The 19,631-nt window shown below is 36.8% G+C and overlaps 1 protein-coding gene across 7 annotated transcripts in view; it reads left to right on the top strand.

Moving 5' to 3' along the window:
• The window catches only part of FAM169A (family with sequence similarity 169 member A), a 62,253-nt gene extending 42,847 nt beyond the window's left edge, over positions 1-19,406 (top strand). For 6 of the 7 annotated variants that reach the window (XM_038530861.1, XM_038530858.1, XM_038530862.1 and 3 more), the window contains 7 exons: positions 2,867-2,995; positions 3,723-3,835; positions 6,792-6,831; positions 7,334-7,484; positions 11,144-11,300; positions 14,365-14,568; positions 15,291-19,406. In XM_038530861.1, coding sequence (XP_038386789.1) covers positions 2,867-2,995; positions 3,723-3,835; positions 6,792-6,831; positions 7,334-7,484; positions 11,144-11,300; positions 14,365-14,568; positions 15,291-15,839 — 1,343 coding nt within the window. In that variant the 3' untranslated portion in view covers positions 15,840-19,406. The remainder of the gene's footprint in view (positions 1-2,866; positions 2,996-3,722; positions 3,836-6,791; positions 6,832-7,333; positions 7,485-11,143; positions 11,301-14,364; positions 14,569-15,290) is intronic. The other variant, XM_038530863.1, reaches the window with a different exon arrangement.
• The last annotated feature ends 225 nt before the right edge of the window (positions 19,407-19,631 follow it).

Genomic DNA, 19,631 nt, shown 5'->3' with positions numbered 1-19,631 from the left:
TTTTCTATGTGTGTCTTACTGCACCTAGCATAGGATTTAAGGACCATCCGTGTTGTAGCATATATCAAAATTTTCCTGGTGTGCCTGAGTGGCTCAGGTGGTTAAGTGGTTGACTTTTAAAAAAATTTTTTATTTTTTATTTTTTAAGATTTATTTATTTGAGAGACAGTGAGAGAGCTCATGCATAGAAAGGAAGGAGGAGCAGAGCGAAGGGGAGAAAGAAACACAAGCTGACTGCCCTGAGCACGGAGCCTTACGTGGGGCTTAATCTCACCTCTGAGACCAGGACCTAAGCCAGAACCAAGAGTCAGATACTCAGCTGACTCTGCCACCCAGGCACCCCACGGTTGATTTTGGCTTCAGTCATGATCTCAGGGCCCTGGGATCAAGCACTATGACTGGATCCATGCTCAGTGGGAAGTGGGCTTGAGAATTCTCTCTCCCTCTCTCCCTCCCCCTGCTTAAGTGCACGCGCATGCGTGTGCTCTCTCTCTCTCAAATAAACCTTTAAAAATTTTTCATTCCTTTATATGGTTGAGTATATTTTTACTCTGTGTATATGTCACATTTCATTCATTCATCTTTTGACAGACTGTTGGTTGTTTCTACCTTTTGGCTACTGTGGAAAATGCTGCTGTGGACATTGGTATACAGATAACTGTTTGAGTCTCTGCTTTCTGTTCTTTTGGATATATAGCTGAGAGTAGAATTGCTAAGTTATATGGTAATTCTGTGTTTTAACATTTAAAAAAATATTTTATTTATTTATTTATGAGAGACACACAGACAGGCAGAGATACAGGCAGAGGGAGAAGCAGGCTCTCTGTGGGGAACCGGATGTGGGACTCGATCCTGGGACCCCGGGGTCACGACCTGAGCCCAAGGCAGATGCTCAACCACTGAGCCACCCAGGTGCCCCTGTGTTTTAACTTTTTGAAGAATTACCAAACTATTTTCCACAGAGGCTGCATGTGTTTTAAAGATTTTTAAATTTATTCATGAGAGACAGAGAGGCGGAAACACCGGCAGAGGGAGAAGCAGGCTCCATGCTGGGACTCCAGGATGAGGCCCTGGGGCGAAGGTGGTGCTAAACTGCTGAGCCACCTGGGCTGCCCGTGTTTAATGTGTTTTTAAACTTTATATAAATGACATTTTTGCATTTACTAACTTATTTTTTTACTGATCTTTTTTACAGATTTTTTCATTGTTGATATATAGCTGAAATCTGTTGTAACGGCTGTGTGGTATTTTATATACTTTTAAAGTTAATGTATGTATTTCTTAATGATGGGCTCTTAGGTTGAACTCCTCACCCCGGTTTAAAAATGGCCCTGTGGGATCCCTGGGTGGCGCAGTGGTTTGGTGCCTGCCTTTGGCCCAGGGCGCGATCCTGGAGACCTAGGATCGAATCCCACATCAGGCTCCCGGTGCATGGAGCCTGCTTCTCCCTCTGCCTGTGTCTCTGCCTCTCTCTCTCTCTGTGACTATCATAAATAAATAAAAATTAAAAAAAAATAAATAAAAACGGCCCTGTAATGAATATTATAGAAGTCATCTCATGCATATGTATAAATCATTAGGGTATATACCCAGCAGTAGAATTGTAGCATACGTTGTGTCTTTGCATAATTATTCTCACACCAGGAGAATGTGGGAGTTTCCATTTTCTTTATTCTTTGGATGCTTGGGTTATTGGGTGTTTGTGAAAAGGTATCTAGTTGTTTCATCTTGCATTTCCTTGGCAGCTAGTGAGGTTTGCCATCTTTACCTTTATTAAGTGACCTTTCAAGTTTCATTACCTGTAAATTTCTTTTTTTATAGTATCTGCCAGCTTGTTTTGGGGATTGTTTTGTCTTTCTAATTCAATTTTAGACCTTTTTTTAAAGAAAGTTCTCTTGCACAGTTCCTGATTGAAAGTTTTAAACTTTAACAAGTTTATCATAATATTTCATTATGGATGGTGATTTTTGTATCTTTCTTCATGAGAAGTGATTTAGCACCCTTATGTCCAGGAGATATTATCTTATTTGCTTTTCTTAGTAGGTTTTGGAATCCATCTAGAATTTAATTTTATTAATGGTATTGATATGAGGTCTGGATCTGACTTTATTTTTTCTTTCTTTTTTTTTTTTTTTTAAAGATTTTATTTATTTATTCATAGACACAGAGAGAATGGCAGAGACACAGGCAGAGGGAGAGGGAGAAGCAGGCTCCATGCAGGGAGCCCGATGTGGGACTTGATCCCAGGTCTCCAGGATCACACCCCAGGCTGCAGGCGGCGCCAAACCGCTGTGCCACCAGAGCTGCCCTGCCTTTATTTTCTTGTATATGGATTTTTGTTCTAGCATTATGGTTTTGATAGTTTACCCCCTACCCCGAGATATAATGCCTCCTCTGTTGTTTGCCAGGTTTTTAGTGTATAAGTGCTGCTTTCCTGTTGGGATTTTTTTTTCCCCTTAATTTTTCTTTTTCTTTTTCTTCCATGTCCTTTCTTAACCCTTTATTCTTTCATTTTGAATTTGGGATCAAGTTTTGACAAGTTCTCTTACAAAACAAACTTGTTGGGAATTGCCAATTAATTGGTGAGAATGGGTAGTTTTATACTCATTGAATCTAATAATCGTTTTATTCTAATTTTACGTCCCTCAGTAATATTTAGTAATTTTTAAAGGTAAAGCACATCTTCTATTAGGATTTTTAATTGTTTGGTCATATTAAAGTTTTCATAAATGAGACTGTAATTGAGTTGCATTGGTGTTATGCTAGTCCCATTAAGTGAGTTGGGCAGCTAACTTTCTGTCTTCTTTCTGTTTTCCAAAAAAGTTGATATTTGGGATTTCTAGAAAATTGTAAATGTATTTTTCAGCTTGCAAACAGTACTTTGAAAAGTATCCAGGAGACCATGAACTCCTTTGGGAGGTTGAAGGTGTTGGACACTGGTACCAGCGAATACCAGTCACCAGAGCATTGCAGAGAGAAACACTTAAAATTACAGGTAATAATTACAGGTTTCAAGATTGAACACATGTCCAGCTTAAAGAGCGGTGCCTTTTAATGTTTGTGTCACTTAGCCCAGAGTTTTTTTTTTTTTTTTTAATTTTTTTTTTATTTATTTATGATAGTCACAGAGAGAGGGAGAGAAAGAGAGACAGGCAGAGGGAGAAGCAGGCTTCATGCACCGGGAGCCCGATGTGGGATTCGATCCCAGGTCTCCAGGATCGCGCCCTGGGCCAAAGGCAGGCGCCAAACCGCTGCTCCACCCAGGGATCCCCCAGAGTTGTTATATTGTAGTGTGACCTCTATAGTAACAGACATTCTTTTTTAAAGTTTGAATTTTTGTTGTGTATTAACATGAGTCACTAATAATAAGAAGACCTAGAATTATAGTAGCCCAGCAGAATCTAACATTTCGGTAGGAATTGGTGGGTGAAAAGGAAACAGATACTGAATCAGCATAGAATAGGCATCAGGGAATCAAAGAGTTGTTCCTGGTCTCATGCATCTTTCCTCAAACTCACTAAATACAGATAACTAGTACTTTTATAATTACGGGGTTTCATTATAAGATACTGGTGAAGGAGATTTTATTCCACACCTAGATTTTTAACACTCTTCTGTTCAGGATGCTATTCAGGGCTTTTGTGAAAATCAGTACAAACCATGTTATAATTAAAATGAAATACTGATTGGCTTACAATTTTTTAAAATTCTTCTATACACAGCAGTTTCTCAAAATGAAGCTAAAAGATCTATGTCTGGAGAATATGGTCTTGCATCTGTTCCAGAATATGAAGCAGAAACTGAAGACAATCAGTCTAGTGAGATGCAGCTAACTGTAGGTACACTGTATGTTTATTGTAGGAAATAATAATTTTTCTATTTCTTTATATTCAGCTGATACTTAATTTGTAAATCTTACAGTTCATTCATCAAAGTTACGTAATTTTAAAATTTTTACTGTGTTAGTTTTCTTGGTATCCCCTGTTAATTGCTTACTAAGGACTTTATTTGGAAAAAAAATTGGAATTTCACAAAATAATATAAAAGAAAATAAAAATCTGTAATCCCACTAACGTAAATACAGCAACTGTTAACATTTTTGTGTTTGTATTTAATATGTTATAAAACGTGCATATATTTTTGTTTTCTGTCATGCTTGTTTTTCCTCCATTAACATGATATTATAAGAATTTTCCATGGTATTACTGTTTTAAAACATGATTGTTAAATAGCAGCATACTATTTTCTATTGTTTGTAAATTCCATTGTTTATTTCTTTGACATATTAAGGTTTTTGCATATGTAAGTGACCCAGCAGTGAACACATTTATACATACATCTTTTTGCCTATGTAATTCTTTTCTTGCATTGATAAATTTCTAGGAGTGAAATTAATAGTAGGTCAAAGGTTATGAAGTTACTGTGGGAAGTTTGAGTCTATTTGCTAAGTCTTTGTAGAATATAATTCATTTTGAAAGTACTAGGTAAACCTTTCCAGGGATAAGTGCTTTGGGGAATTATTTGTGTCTCTTATTCCTTCCGTAATTAGCATGAGTGTTGACTCAACTTTTTTGAAACATTTTTAAGGATAACATAAATCACACAATTACATAAGGAGTTAGATTTTTTGTTTTTATTTTTTCTACATTTGGAAATTGAAATTAAATGATAAGCCTGCATTCGATTATATATGGTCCAAATTCTTCAGATATATTCAGATTTATTCAGCATTGGTTAGACAGCATAATATCAGGGAACGTAGAAAAAGACCTCTTCCTATATATGTGGTGAGAGCAATAACTTACCTTAATAATAAGCCAAATAATTTTAAATGGTTGGGTAAAGGTCATAAGGTTGGCAGCATAAATTCAACTTTCTTTTGTTTTAGAAATTCATAGTCTTCAGATTACTTTAAGATTTTAATTCAAGGAAAATATTTCTCACATTAAACTATTTTATCTCTTTATTGCTAAACAAATGGGGAAGTGGTCTTGTTTGCTTATTTTAACAACTTTTTTTTTAGCTTGTTGAGGTATATAATTGACAAAAATTGTATATATTTAAGGTGTACAGCTTGATTTTTTTTTTTCAACTTGATATTTTGACTGTGAATTAATCACTACATAATTTCTTCTTTAGGTGATGGTGGTATTTCTACTTGCTTTTTCTTGTTTTGTGGCATAGAACGTTACATGCACTTGTTTTATGCTCTTTGTAACCTTTTTAAAATTTTTATTTGTGTGTTAACCTTCTAGTTGAACTACAGACTTATTGAAGATAGGATTTTTGTCTTACCTGTCACAGTTTATCCTTGTTTGTGTCCTGTCAGTAGACCTTCTTAAAGTCTCTGTGCCTACTATATGGTAGGGTGACATTAAGTATGTGATGAATGAATGAATTGTAGTTTATATAATAAAGTAGATACTGTGGCAAGCACTGAATATGCAAAGATATGGTTCTTACAAGCCTGGGAGAAATAGATAGTCCATTATTGGAAACAGATAAGAAGACTACAGGATTACAGTTGCCTTAATAGAGCACATAGCAAGCGATTGAAGGTACATAGCAGAGTATGCATAACTCTACCCAAGGATTGGAATAGGTGAAGTAGCAACCAAGCTGACTTTCATAGGGCATTTGTGAGTTACATAACAAAGGTTAGGGTATTCCAGAGTCTAGCATGAGGGGAAAAAAAAACCCCAAAACAGGTGTGATAGAAAATGGAACATTTGGTATGTAAAAGGTATTTAGTTTTGAAGAGGTTGAGAGTCTGTATTCTAGGCAATGATAAACTTTTAAAGGTTTTTTTTTTTCTTAAAAGATTTTATTTATTTATTCATGAGAGACACACACAGAGAGAGAAAGAGACAGTCAGAGGGAGATAGCAGGCTCCATGCAGGGAGCCTGACGTGGGACTCAATCCCAGGTCTCCAGGATCACGCCCTGGGCCGAAGGCAGGTGCTAAACCACCGAGCCACCCAGGCTGCCCCAGGTTTTGTTTTTTTTAAAGCAAAGAGTAGTACAGTTTGTGATTTGGAAGCATCTCTGTCATCAGGTTGCAGATTACAGAGCATGTGATTGGAGTGAGGGATACCAGAGATGAGGCTCTTGGGATAATTCACATTAAAGATGATAAAGGCCTGAACTAAAGCATTAGTAATACAAAGGAGGGGCAGTGTTGAGAGATTTTTTTTCGGAGTTAGAATTGAGAGGCTTTGCAGTTCACTGAGTGCAGGTTAAGAAGAAGTCATTACTGACTCACAGGTTTTTGGCCAGAATGGCTAACTGAATGGTCATTGCCATTAATTAAGATAGGAATAATATTGGGAATAGATAAGAGTTCAGCTTGAAACAGGTTGGTTGTGAAATTGGATGGAGCATCCACATTTCATTGGAAAAAGAGCTTTGGAAATCAAGAAAGAAGTTGGGGAGATTAAATGGTATATCTGGATTTGTCAGCAAATAGATGTTGAAGTAAAGGTAGTAGATAAAATTACACAGGGAGAGCATATGGACAGAGAAGAGGAGAGTAGCTGAGGATGGGACACTAGGAACCTCAAGTGAGTCACACGGTAACATATTAGATGGCTTGGTGAGGGCTCAGCCTCAAGATAAACAGGCTGTAACATAGCCTTTTAATTTCTTAAGTTTCCTTAATTGATGAGTAGTGAATATAAAAAGTACTATTTGAAAAATGTTTCACAAGATTGTCTTTGACATCGACTTAAGTAGATTCACAGGGAGAAAAAATGTTCTAAAACTTCTGGTTTTAATCTGTATTTCTATTTTAGATTGACTCTCTAAAAGATGCCTTTGCAAGCACTTCTGAAGGTAAGAAACTCAGCTAATCTACCAGTATTTGAGATGCTTAGAATTTAGAGTTGGGAGATGTCCCTTAAAGTAAGTGAAGACTTATCCTGCTCTAAGATCTAGAGGGGAGTTATAATGCTACTACCACTGCCACTGGTCTTGCCGTGTGAACAAAGTAAGCTATCATACCTCTCTCTTCCTCATTTTATTATCTGTAAAATAGGGAGAGTGATATCTTCCTTGTTTATTTCCCAAGATTACTGGGGGGAGGGAATATAAATGAAGATGAAAATATACATTGCAGAGCTCAGGGCAATATGGAAATGTGAGGAATGAAAACACAAAGTTATTTCATAATTTTGAAAAAAGACATTGTTTCATGGCCTGATGTAAGTTTGAGAAAGACGTGTAATTGTGGGAATATATGTAAGCTAGCATAGTTCTTACATTTCTATGTATTGTAACAGGTAATCCTTTCAGGACATACAGAATTAATTATATAGTTCTGCTGTCTTTTTCTCAGGTCAAGATAAGACACCAGTTTCCACTCGTACTCGAAGTAGTCATCTAAAGCGGCCAAAGATTGGGAAGAGGTTTCAAGATTCTGAATTTAGTAGTTCTCAGGGAGAAGATGAAAAGACGCTCCAGGCTTTACCTACAGCTTCAATAAACAAGTAAAGTTATTTATTTTATTCTCATTATTTTGTTATTCTTATTTTCATATTCTTTAAAGGTTTTATTTAATTGAGAGAGAGAGAGAGAGACATAGCACAAGCAGAAGAAGGGGCAGGGGCAGAGGGAGAGGGAGAAGCAGAATCCTCACTGAGCATGGAGCCCCACGCAGGGCTCAATCCCAGGACCCTGAAATCATGACCTGAGCTGAAGGCAGACGCTTAACTGACTGAGCCACCCAAGCGCCCCTTCTTATTTTCATATATTAGTATTTAGTATTTAAGGTGGAGGCTATTATTATATTGTTTGTGTAGCAAATCACCTTCGTGTAAAAGTTTGTATTTCAGTTCTTCGGTAGGATTACTGATTACACTCACTTTGACATATTATGGGGAGAAGTTGCTAGTAAGAGAGTAAAATCACGATTTAATCTCTCATGTCTGAAAATCCAAGAGAATATTCTAGTGATTATCCTGAGGTTTGGGGATCCCTGGATGGCTCAGTGGTTTAGTGACTGCCTTCAGCCCAGGGCGTGATCCTGGAGTCCCAGGATTGAGTCCCGCCTCAGGCTCCCTGCATGAGCCTGCTTCTCCCTCTGCCTGTGTCTCTGCTTCTCTCTCTCTCTCTCTCTCTCTCTCTCTCTCTCTTTCTCTCTCTGTGTCTCTCATGAATAAATAAAGTCTTTGAAAAAAAAATGCTAAAGTTTAGTCAGTTTTTAAAAAACCCTAAGTTTTATTTTATAACTGATTCATTTACTGGGTTATTGGCTCTGACACAAATTAGCAATAACTGTAAGTGGTTCAGTCATCTCCAATAACTGTAAGTGGTTCAGTCATCTCCTCTAGGAACTTAATAGCCAGGTGCATCAACAGAACATTTGGGTCAAAAAACCTTTATCCTCTATCTTCCTTGGAATCTTAAAGAAAGCAAGATTTCAAATTCTACTGTAAAACTAGACTTTTTTATCCTTATAGTCCTACCAGCTGTTCCGGACTTAAACCATTCATAGGTTTGCCATTTTATTTGTGAAATTATTTTACTCAAGTAGAAGATTCTGTCGCTATGCTAATTTCATTATGTAAATTTTAAATTAGAATAATTGAGTAATTATGTAAATGCTTTATATTAGTGGAAAATTCATGTTTTTTTTGGTTTTTTATATTTTTATTATTTTTTATTTTTTGGAAAATTCATGTTAAAGGCAAATATAACTATTGTTTTTTTTTTTTTAAGATTTTATTTATTTATTAGACACACACACACACACACACACACACACACACACACACAGAGGCAGAGAGAGAAGCAGGCTCCACGCAGGGAGCCTGACATGGAACTCTATCCTGGGTCTCCAGGATCATGCTCCGGGCTGAAGGCAACGCTAAACTGCTAAGCCACCAGGGCTGCCCAAAGGCAAATCTAACTAAATATTTAAATCTAGTAATTTGTGAAAAGATAAGAGGTTAGATAAGCATAGTTTTCTTACTGTGTAACATTTCAATGTAATACCCTTTTTAGAAGGGAATTTCACAGTGCATTTTCTCTTGAACATCCCAGAATTATTTTGGAATTTTGCTTTTCCTAAATAGAACAGTGACAGTAAAACTAAATGGTTGACTCCTTACTCACCTGTTAGGAAGAACAAAATTTCCTCTTTGCTTTTGAAAAATTTGCTGCATAGTGGTTTCTAATTCAATATATAGGGTGGCTTGTGATGGTACAAAACAGTGTAGATGCAGAGGAGAGATTTGATTGAATCTAATTGAGGGGATAGAGAGATTGGGCATTCGGACCAGGGCTTGAAAGATAATTTGAAACTCGATGAGCATAGTTGAGAGAGATGTTCTAGGCCAAGGGTCCACAAACTATGGTCTGTAGATCAAATCTGACCCACTACCTATTGTTATAAATAAGACTTTAATGTAACACTTCCATGTTCATTAGTTTACATGTTTGAATGTTTGCTTTTGCATTACAGTGGCAAAGCTGAGTAGTTGTTCAGAGACCATGTAGCCCATAAAACCTAAAAGAAAAGATTGTTGACTTCTGATGTTTAACAGAATTGTCCAGAAAACTTAATGTGATGATGAAAATATGCTTTATCTGCCTTGTCCAAAATGGCCCTACCTAGTATGCCCATTGAGCACTTAAAGTGTGGCCAGTGCAACTTAGGAACTGAATTTTAAATTTCATTTTATTTAATTAATGTAAATCATGACGTGTTGTGGCTACTGCTTTGCACCATGCAGATCTAGAATACAGGAATAGCATGAGCAAAGGCAAAAAGCTAATAAGGATAACTGATTTATAATGTAAATGTTACCATCTAGTAGGAAATAAAAATATGAGAGTCTGGGTCCCAGGCCATTAGGTACTGTAGCAGCATGAATGACTCCTTGAAGTACTTGGTGATATGATGAGCAAGAAGACCTCCTTTGCCTGGTGGGTGTGGCACAGCAAAATAACTCATGCAGGGGAAGCAAGTAGCCATACTGTGAGCAGCACTATGAGGAGGTACCATGTGTCAAGAGTCCCCAAGGAATTAGGCCCTCAGTCTATTAGCCTGCATGAAGAACTGAATGCTGCCAACAACTGCATGAGTGAGAGCTTTGACGGGGTGATTGGAGAGGGGAACACTTCCAGTCAGGCCTTCAGATGAGACTGCATCCCCAATAGGCGGCTTGATTGCAACTCTATGAGGTCTTGAGCCAGAGATACCCAGCTAGACCACACCTAGATTCCTAATTCAAAGAAACAAGATGTTTCAGGTGTTAAAAAATATATAACTAGGGACCCCTGGATGTCCCTCAACTCAGCAGTTGAGCATCTGCCTTTGGCCCAGGGTGTGATCCCTGTCCGGGGATCAAGTCCTGTGTCAGGCCTGCTTCTCCCTCTGTCTCTCTGCCTCTCTGCCTCTCTCTCTCTCATGGATAAATAGATGGATAAAATCTTAAAAAAAATATGTCTATCAATCGACTGATAGATTAAGATACATATATATATGAGGGTCTAGTCATGTTAGGCTTTGTAAGAAGGTACACTTTTTCCCTTAAGCCATAGAGAACCAAAGAATTTTCTGAGCCGGACTGTCACAGGTAGAAATGGGTGTATTATAAACAGAGCTCTGACAGCTTTACTAAAGAATGTACATACTGCAGGTATAGAGATGAGTTGGAACAAAGTTATGGTGGTCCAGAGAGAATTGGGGCCTGAGGGAGGGCCATGAAAATGGGAACAGAAAATTAGGGATATGTTTGAAAGGCATTTTGGAGGTAGAACAAAACTATATCATTTATTGTCCAAACTGATATCTTTGAGAATGAAAGGGGCATTATTAATGATTGTGCCAAAGCTGGGACAAAATTATGAAGGTGGACTGTCTTCATGTAAATTGGGATGTGTGTTCATTTAATAGAATGAGAGCCAATGAGGTATGGATAGAGTAAAAGAAGAATCTAGCTTACGTGATTGAGGGCATGGGGTGGTGTTACTACTCAGACTGGAGAATAAGGTAGGAAAGAGGACAAGTTTGTGAGAGGAGGAGATTGGTTTTGGACCTGTTAGATTGGTTAGTTGTTGACTACAGAACATTTGGTTGATTCTCTAAAGTGTTACTTTATTCATCCTTAATAAAACAAGTAAGAGTGGTTTTCTTTTCTAGATTGGAATCTACTGCACGCACATCAGAGAGCTCAGAAGAATTCCTGGAAGAAGAACCTGAACAAAGTGTGATTGAATTTGAGGATGAAAGTAGTGATAAGGATGCTCGGCCTGCACCAGAAGCCCAGCCACGCCTGGAAAAGCAAGATGGTGAAAAGGTACGAGATCTCACTTCTTAAATAAAGTGAATGAACGTAGACTAAATTTTAACTTTTGTAATCATGTATTGTTAGAAAAATATGATATATTTTAGAGTTGTAGTAGAATTGTGTTTAATGCTAAAAAGCATATGTCTATACTAAGCAAGGTCAGGTACTCAAGTTGGGGAGAGGATAAAGTTACAAGTATTTCTTGTATCAAACTGAATTTTTAAAAGTTTGAATTACAGTAAAGGTAAAGTTGAAGATGTTTAGTTAGTAAGATCCCTCTGTACATTTAAAATACAGATTAATTTGAGAGAGTAAACATACTTAAGTGACACAAATTATATGACCACAGGGTCTGTCTTGTAGAATCAGTTAGAATTGCTGTAAGGTCTTGTCTGATGGCTGTAGTTCCTCAAGTATTTATCCTTAACCTTTTTTCGTTTTCTTTACCATTTCCTATTTTTCTCTTCTTTTCCCTAAGTGTCTTCTATCTTTGGCTCTCTAGAGATTCCTTATTTCTTTTTATAGGTGCTTACATTTCTTTAAAAGTCTTTTACCTGGGGATCCCTGGGTGGCTCAGCGGTTTGGCACTTGCCTTTGGCCCAGGGCGCGATCCTGGGGTCCTGGGATCCAGTCCCGCGTCGGGCTCCTGGCGTGGAGTCTGCTTCTCCCTCCTCCCGTGTGTCTGCCTCTCTCTATGTGTCTGTCATGAATAAATAAATGGATAAATCTTTAAAAAAAAAAAAAAGTCTTTTACCTGTTTGCCAAGTCAGCCAGCATCCAAACAAGTGAAACTACATTACCAATTTTATTTTCTTAACTTACTCCAGTTTGATCCTGCTTTCTCTGTTGCATGAAACTGTATTTGTAAATGCATTTTTTTCTTGTCTTGTAAAAAATGTGGACACTTAAGCACATCTTTAAAAGGGATTTATGTGCACCCAGATGTTTAAAGGAATATATATTTGTGTTATTTTCTCTTTTAAAAACTGAAGACTATGCTGTATGTGCTTCATGTAATAGGTGTCATTTGTCCAGCGATACATTGAGCACATGCTCTCGTAGGTCAGCATTGACACTTGAGTTCCAGTGGTTTCCTTACCTGCACTGACCATTGTGTCTTCCTTAATACTCTCTAGGCCCCTGTAATGTAGGCTTTACAACATCATTGTTTTTTTTTTTTTTTTTTTTTTACTTTATTTATTTATTCATAGAGACACAGAGAGAGAGACAGAGAACACAGAGAGAGAAGCAGGCAGGCACCATGCAGAGAGCCTGACATGGGACTGGATCCCGGGACTCCAGGATCACGCCCTGGGCTGCAGGTGGCGCTAAACCACTGCGCCACTGGGGCTGCCCAACACCATTGTATTTTGGTTTCTTGGTTTTCCTATCTCTGAAGTTCTGTCTTGGTTTTATTTATTATTTGACTATTGTGCTTCTTCCTTTTTTCCCCTTTATTTGTGGACATTCTAGAAAACTCAGTTCTTGGCTTTCTGCTCTTGGTTCATGTCTTCTCTATGAAAATGCATCCAGTTGGATGGTTGAACTCTCAATTCTGTGGGGTGACCAATAACTCTAGACTTTGAATATTGATTCAGTCTATAATGCCACAGTATTACTTGTCTTCTGAATATTCTATGTAGACAGATGTCTTCTATCATCTTAAATTCAACATAATCTATTCTAATCTATTCTTTCTTATCACTTATGTATTGAGCCTTTTTTTCCTGTGTGTGTTTTTGTTTTTTAATCTTCCATTCTTGGGATCCCTGGGTGGCTCAGTGGTTTAGTGCCTGCTTTTGGCCCAGGGCATGATCCTGGAGCCCCGGGATCAAATCCCACATCAGACTCCCTGCATGGAGCCTGCTTCTCCCTCTGCCTGTGTCTCTGCCTCTCTCTCTCTGTGTGTCTCTCATGAATAAATAAATAAAATCTTAAAAAAAAAAAAAAAAAAGAAGATAGAGCCTCATCATTAAAAAAAAAAAAAAAATAATCTTCCATTCTTTTCCCAAACCTAAAACTTAAAGAAACCAGGTTTCTCTCTTCTGTTGCTTCTTACATTTAGTTAGTTACCAACATTCTGAGTTTTTTAAGCTTTTGCTTGATTATATAATTTTCTTCCTTTCAACATTTTTTCCTACCCTAGTTGATCATTTTATGAGCTTTCTTATAATTACCTTCTGTGTGCAGTCTATTCTCTGCATACTGTCTGGCAAGATAAATTTTTTTAGTCCTTGATTTCAGTATCCCTACGACTTTAGGGATCCTACATAATCTGGACAAACCTGTTACTGAGCTCTTGAGTTGAGTTGCATCATTATTTAATTTTTATAATGGTAATAAAATGCCCTTATCAGAATGTCACTAAGACTCATTAGAACTATTAAACATTAAATAGAAGTATTTTACATTGATAAATGTTGGCAGAAGAGTTTCAGAAATGCAAAGTTTGTGTTATCACTTCACTGATATTTCTATATTTAGTGTGATATAAGGAGTAAGATTGTTCAAAAAAATGACCCAAAGTTGACTGGATAGGGAGCTGACTGAGATTGGGGGCTTTCTTCTTACAGTAAGAAGCTGTATCCAAACTCAGCTTCCCACAAGACTGGTAGTGCCGCTGCTTCCCCCTGGCACGGTAACCCCTAACTTCCCATGGTCCCCAAAGATTCCAAGTGCTGATTAGCTAGTGTCCTGTAAAGAGCTGGCTGGCATCAAATCTACAGTATCTGGGGCCTTTTTATTACTGAAAAGGTTCCACTCTTGATGGCTGTATAAGAAAGAACAAGAAGGGGGCAGGGTTTCTTCCCTGCATCTCTGACCTGTACTTCGTCTGCAAAGTATCATGGTCTCTCTGTTGTCTGCATGAGAACAGAGGAGTTTGGGTTTCTTGTGGGTTCTTTTTTTTTACTGACCCCGCCTGAAAAGTTTCCTCTTTCCCTCAGTAGGACTATTTGGGAGACTGTATCTTGAGTCCTGCTGTATGACAGGTAGAGACTGAGAGTGGACCCCTGGCAAGACCGATAAGTTAGTCTATCATTGTGTCCTGACTTCTTTCCCCCCAATGATGCAGGACTCTGAATTAGAGCCTATGAATGGTGAGATAATGGATGATACTCTTAAAACCTCACTTATAACTGAAGAGGAGGACTCTGCCAGTGAAGTTTTAGATGAAGAAATGAAATTGCAGTCTCTTAATTCCAGTGAAGACTCTACTGCTTTTGTTCCACTGGTGGTAGAACCTTCAAAACCCCCTGAAACTGTTGCACAGGACAAGGTAAGAGGGAAGTAACTTAATTTTTTCTAGTCCAGCTGTTCCAGTGTCGGTGAAACGGAAGCGGTATTGTGGTTTGTATATTTTCCTTCACCTTGATGTATATAGTCCTTCAGGAAGATTAGTTATATGTTAATTATTATGCTAAATTAGGTATTTTCAGAAAATACAATCAGTAATAGTCCATAAATTCAAATCTTTCTAACCTTATCCACATATCTGATTGCTGATAGAGTATTTTAAGAGAAATTTCATTTTTACTTTCAAATATTCCAACCTAAGACTAAACTATTGTATAGTGTTATCTTATTAGTGTCTCAAATAAATAAATGAATAATATTTCCATTGTCCTTACATATCATCTAATGAAATTATAGTCAAACTTAGTGGATTGGCCCAGTGTCAAACTCCAAAGGGCTCTTGATTCTGGCTCCAGTAATACCAAGAAACTAGAAACTTGATTTGAAGAAACTTGATAAGTTTAAAATGTTCTAAGTACTTTTTGAGATAAAATGATTACTTTCATTGTATCTTCAAAGCAAGAAGCAGATTATCACGTAAGATAGTTGTGAAATAAGACTTGTATTCAGACTAAGTACACCTAATTAACAAAAGCTATGCGTACTGAATTCTTGACAACGCAGTTCATTGTCATTGCGTATTAGTGTGTGATTTATGTAAGAATTGTACTGCAAAAGTTTGTTCACCGGGTTCTTTATTTTTAGACCTCACATGTAACTGACTCAGAAATGTTGCTAGATGAAGGCCCATCTGATGAAAAAGGGCACACTGAAGAGAAACTGCCGCTGGTTTCAAGAAAGAAAGCACATTTTGGGAGTTCAGACAATGCTGCTACTATCCCAAATGAAGAACGATCCGACAGTGGTTTTCCAAACTCTGTGATAGCGGAATTTTCTGAGGAATCAATCTCTGAAAATTTATCACCCAACACTACTTCTTCATTGGAAGACCAGGGTGAGGAGGGGGTACCTGAGTCCCAGGAAACATCTACAGCTCTTCCTCAGAGCTCTCTGATAGAGGTTGAACTTGAAGATGTGCCGTTTTCACAGAATGCGGGACAGAAGAATCAGTCAGAGGAGCAGTCTGAAGCATCTTCTGAGCAACTGGATCAGTTTGCACAGGCAACAGAAAAAACTGTGGACAGCAGCTCAGAGGAAATAGAAGTGGAAGTACCTGTGGTAGACAGGCGGAATTTAAGAAGAAAGGCCAAAGGGCATAAAGGACCTGCTAAGAAGAAAGCCAAGCTGACATGAATGAAGAAGATACGCAGATGATAAACCCTCTTCTTTGTAAAATAATTGTTGTTTTTAAAATATGGCAATTAATAAATGGCATGGGGCACAGGGCAAAAATTCCAAAATTCCACTTTGAACTTATTTATGATACCAGTTTTCCCTTCCCCCTTAGGACCTAAGATTCACCATTCTTTTTAATTTTTCAGGCTGTTCAGTGTAAATACAATTTTTTATTTTTATTAACCATGGAAACCAGATCATACTATATTTTCTTTAGCAATTGGAGACATCTGACCATTAATATTTCAGGAAATTTAAATTAAACTGAAAGTAGTAGGCTTTCCGTTACTTGTAAGGATCACAGAAATCTTTTATACTATGGATTTTAATAGTAAACTTGGTGAGGGTTCTAGAAGTTTTATCTCAAAGATCAAAACTAATCATTTTTTTAAATGTAGGCATGTCTAAACAAAAATGTCAGTAAATGAAAATGTACTTCAACTAAACGAGAGCACAAATACAGAAATTTATGGTGAAAGGTTTATGAAGGTGGTATATCGGCTTCTTAATTAGTTGTATAGATGCAGTTTCTTCTCTGACTTTAGTGTCTGAGGAAAGGTATAAAATCTGGTTCCACCTCAGTCTTTTAACGTCTAATATTTATAGTACTGCTAGGGATTTAACTCTGGTGTGTGGGCACTAATATAATCATAGAAAATTTCATTTGAAGCGGGGGACGATACTTTTGTCCTCATGTAATTAACGTGTACTTCAGAAGTGTGAGAAACCTTCCTAAGGCTTCTCCTTAATCCTGCCACTGCCTTTACTCTAGAATCGTCTGTTCTTCTCAGCTTTCATCCACTTCCCTAACTCAGAGTGATTCCTGCCGAGAGATCTGCCTGCCTGTCTGCCGGCTTCTGGATGGGTTTGGACTGTGCCCCACTATCTTAGATCTAGATGGCAGGAACAGCTGAATGAGTTGAGATTGCATTGGAGGCCTCGCTTGTTGCTTTGGTCTTGCTCACTCTTAGTTTGCTCTGTGACGACAGGGTTACAAGCTAGCCTGTGTGTATACATTGTGGTATGACAGCAAAGGCCTTTGCCTAGTAAAACTTAAAAAACAAATTCTCTTGTTAATTTTTACATAATTTATCTGAAAATGAATAAAATGGTTATTCTTAGAATCCAGAGAGAATCTTAAAACAGTCTTACTCTTTGGAAGTATTGTGTGTGCTCAGATTTGCAGTTAACTCATAGAATGCTTTGGCACCATGTGGATTGTTTTTAAAACCACTTGGTCCTTAAATAAAAACACATTGTGACTTTGTGTCATTATTTGAGGTGCTCACGAGGACTGATGTCAAAGGTTTATCCAGTCTGCAGTCCGGTGATGTCATTAAATTTTATTTTGGAATGTTGATGTTTTAGGTCTAATGAGCTAAGTTAAAATGTGAAACAGACAAAACAGTAAACCCTCCTATTCATGTAAAATTTTGAATACTTGTATCCCTTACATTTCCCTTAATTGTCAGAGACAAGCCAGATGATTTCACCCCAAATGAAAATTAAAGCACTTTGGCCATTTGTTCTCTCAACAAATGCTAATTAATTGAAAAAATAAGTATGACTGGTACTAGGACTAGTATATCTGTCACATGTTTATGCTATTTTATAGATTTTGTGAGAAACTTTACTACCACAATTAGGGAAATAAAGATACGAAGATTTAGTAAATTCTTAACTTTTCCATTTTTAATTTCTCAAAATAGATTTAAAAACCTAACAGTTTACTTTTTTTACTTGGATTGCTCTCTTGAGAATACTTTAAAAGGGTGTAGTTTTAAGATTGAGCTCACTGACAACTATTGATATCTGAATATAGTTGCGGAGTTCACAGAACATGGTTATTCTTATATAACGGGACTAAACAGTATAAACTCATACTTGTTAAACTTGTTTGGTTTATTCTTAAACAGCAAGAGCATTTTAAGCAGTTTCAGTACTTTTTGCTTAGCATTCAAGAAAACTTTTATTGCGTATCATCTCTGACTGAAAATGTTATTTTGGGGGTTTGTAGATGGTAGAGAAAGCTAGGTAGCATAGAAAAACCTTACTTCTGTGTTCAGTAACACGTTCATGTTCAGTATGAGTTCTATACTCAGTAAGTGTAGAATTTATAACAAAACTTCTCCATAAGGAATCTAAATAAAATTAATCAGATACTTAGTTTTTACAAGGCATTAGAAAAACTCAAAAATTACAGAGGACTGAAATCTGATTTCAGCCAGTCTGGTTGTTGAGTGTCTTGTCAACATTCTATATAGTCCTTTGTGAACTTTTTTCTTGTTTAGACGTTTTATTTCTGGAAAAGGATTTCACTTCAGTTTGTGTAAATACATGTATATTTCCTTGTGTAATATAAAACATAGAGATTAGCAGAGTTTTAGTTCCTTCAAGTTTAAATTATCCAATTGCTAGACATCACAGAAATATATTTAAGAATTTATTATAAAGCTCCTCTGCACCTTTTAAAGGTGAGAGGATCTATTATGATTTTTTATAAAATCAAATAGCATGACAATGTCAGTCTTCTACTTAAAATGTCTGTATTCATGATGTTTCCATTCACAGCAGAGAATAAAACGGCAAGGATCACACTGGTGATTAATGGTTCACTTTTAGCTGACCAGAACACTACCTAAAACATTGTTTCCGTGACTTGAGAAATCATCTTGAAGGTTTAGGATTACATCAAATCGAGTCTTTCCCTAGTATCTAAATATCTGCTCTAACGTACTGCTTTCCCTTTAGGGATTACCGTCTAAGGTTTGGTCACACCAGCAAACTGATACAGATCTTAATGTAAATACAGAATTTATACTAACATTACTCATCTGTGTAACAGCATTTTAGAAATTTCTGCCTTGTATAATCTGGTGTTTTTAAGGTGTTATCCAGTCTTTCATGGGTGTGATTAGTTACAAATGTTATGCTTTTGTTGGCATACTTACTATCAAGATTTCTTTGTACAAGATAATTTGCTTATTTTGGGTTCTAAAAAATAAGCAGACTGAGTTTTGTAGGATTGTGCTTACCTTTAGTCTATTTTTTTTTCACCTTCCAAATCTTAGTCATTCACACATTCCCCACTTCTATTAGTGGCAAAATCAGTTGTTAAAATCTAATTGTGAGAAAGGTCCAGCTTCTGTCATCCTGAAGTAATTGTATCATATTGGATAGTCATTCCCAAGGAACTAGCCTTTCTTTTCCTAAGTGTGTATGTGTTCTAAAACTTCTCTGTTTACAGAACTTAGAAAAGATGTTACATTATTCAGAATAGCAAGTCTTACTGAAGTACTCAAGTTTGTTTTCTTGGTAGTTTTTTTTAAGTTTAAAAGTAGTATGTTTTGTGATTGTTTCTTGGCCTGTGTTTTGATATTCTTTCCCTTTTCCCTATTTTAATAGACAAAGATGTGTTTAGATATTGAATTTGTTTAAACATTAAATGATTTTGTTAAAGGCACAATTAATCACATTGGTTGTACTTTCAAGACAGACTTTAAAAATAAACAGAATTTAAAACCATTAACGTGATCATAGATTAATGTAATACTATGGACACCTTAAAGCTCAAAGCCACAAACATAATTCAGATCACAAAAGTGCTTTGACCAAGCTTACAAACCTAAAACATGGCCTTTTTTTATATTACTGAAGTAACTGCCAACAAATTTCTCTTTAAGGGTATCAGTGCAGTTTTTTTTTTTCTTAAATGGTTTTACCTGGCATTACTTAAGTTTGTGACCATTC

Source organism: Canis lupus, chromosome 2 (assembly GCF_011100685.1).
Source record: "Canis lupus familiaris isolate Mischka breed German Shepherd chromosome 2, alternate assembly UU_Cfam_GSD_1.0, whole genome shotgun sequence".
Lineage (NCBI taxonomy): Eukaryota > Metazoa > Chordata > Mammalia > Carnivora > Canidae > Canis > Canis lupus.
The sequence above is the reverse complement of the archived record's forward strand: the minus strand, read 5'-3'. Positions and strand labels throughout refer to the sequence as shown.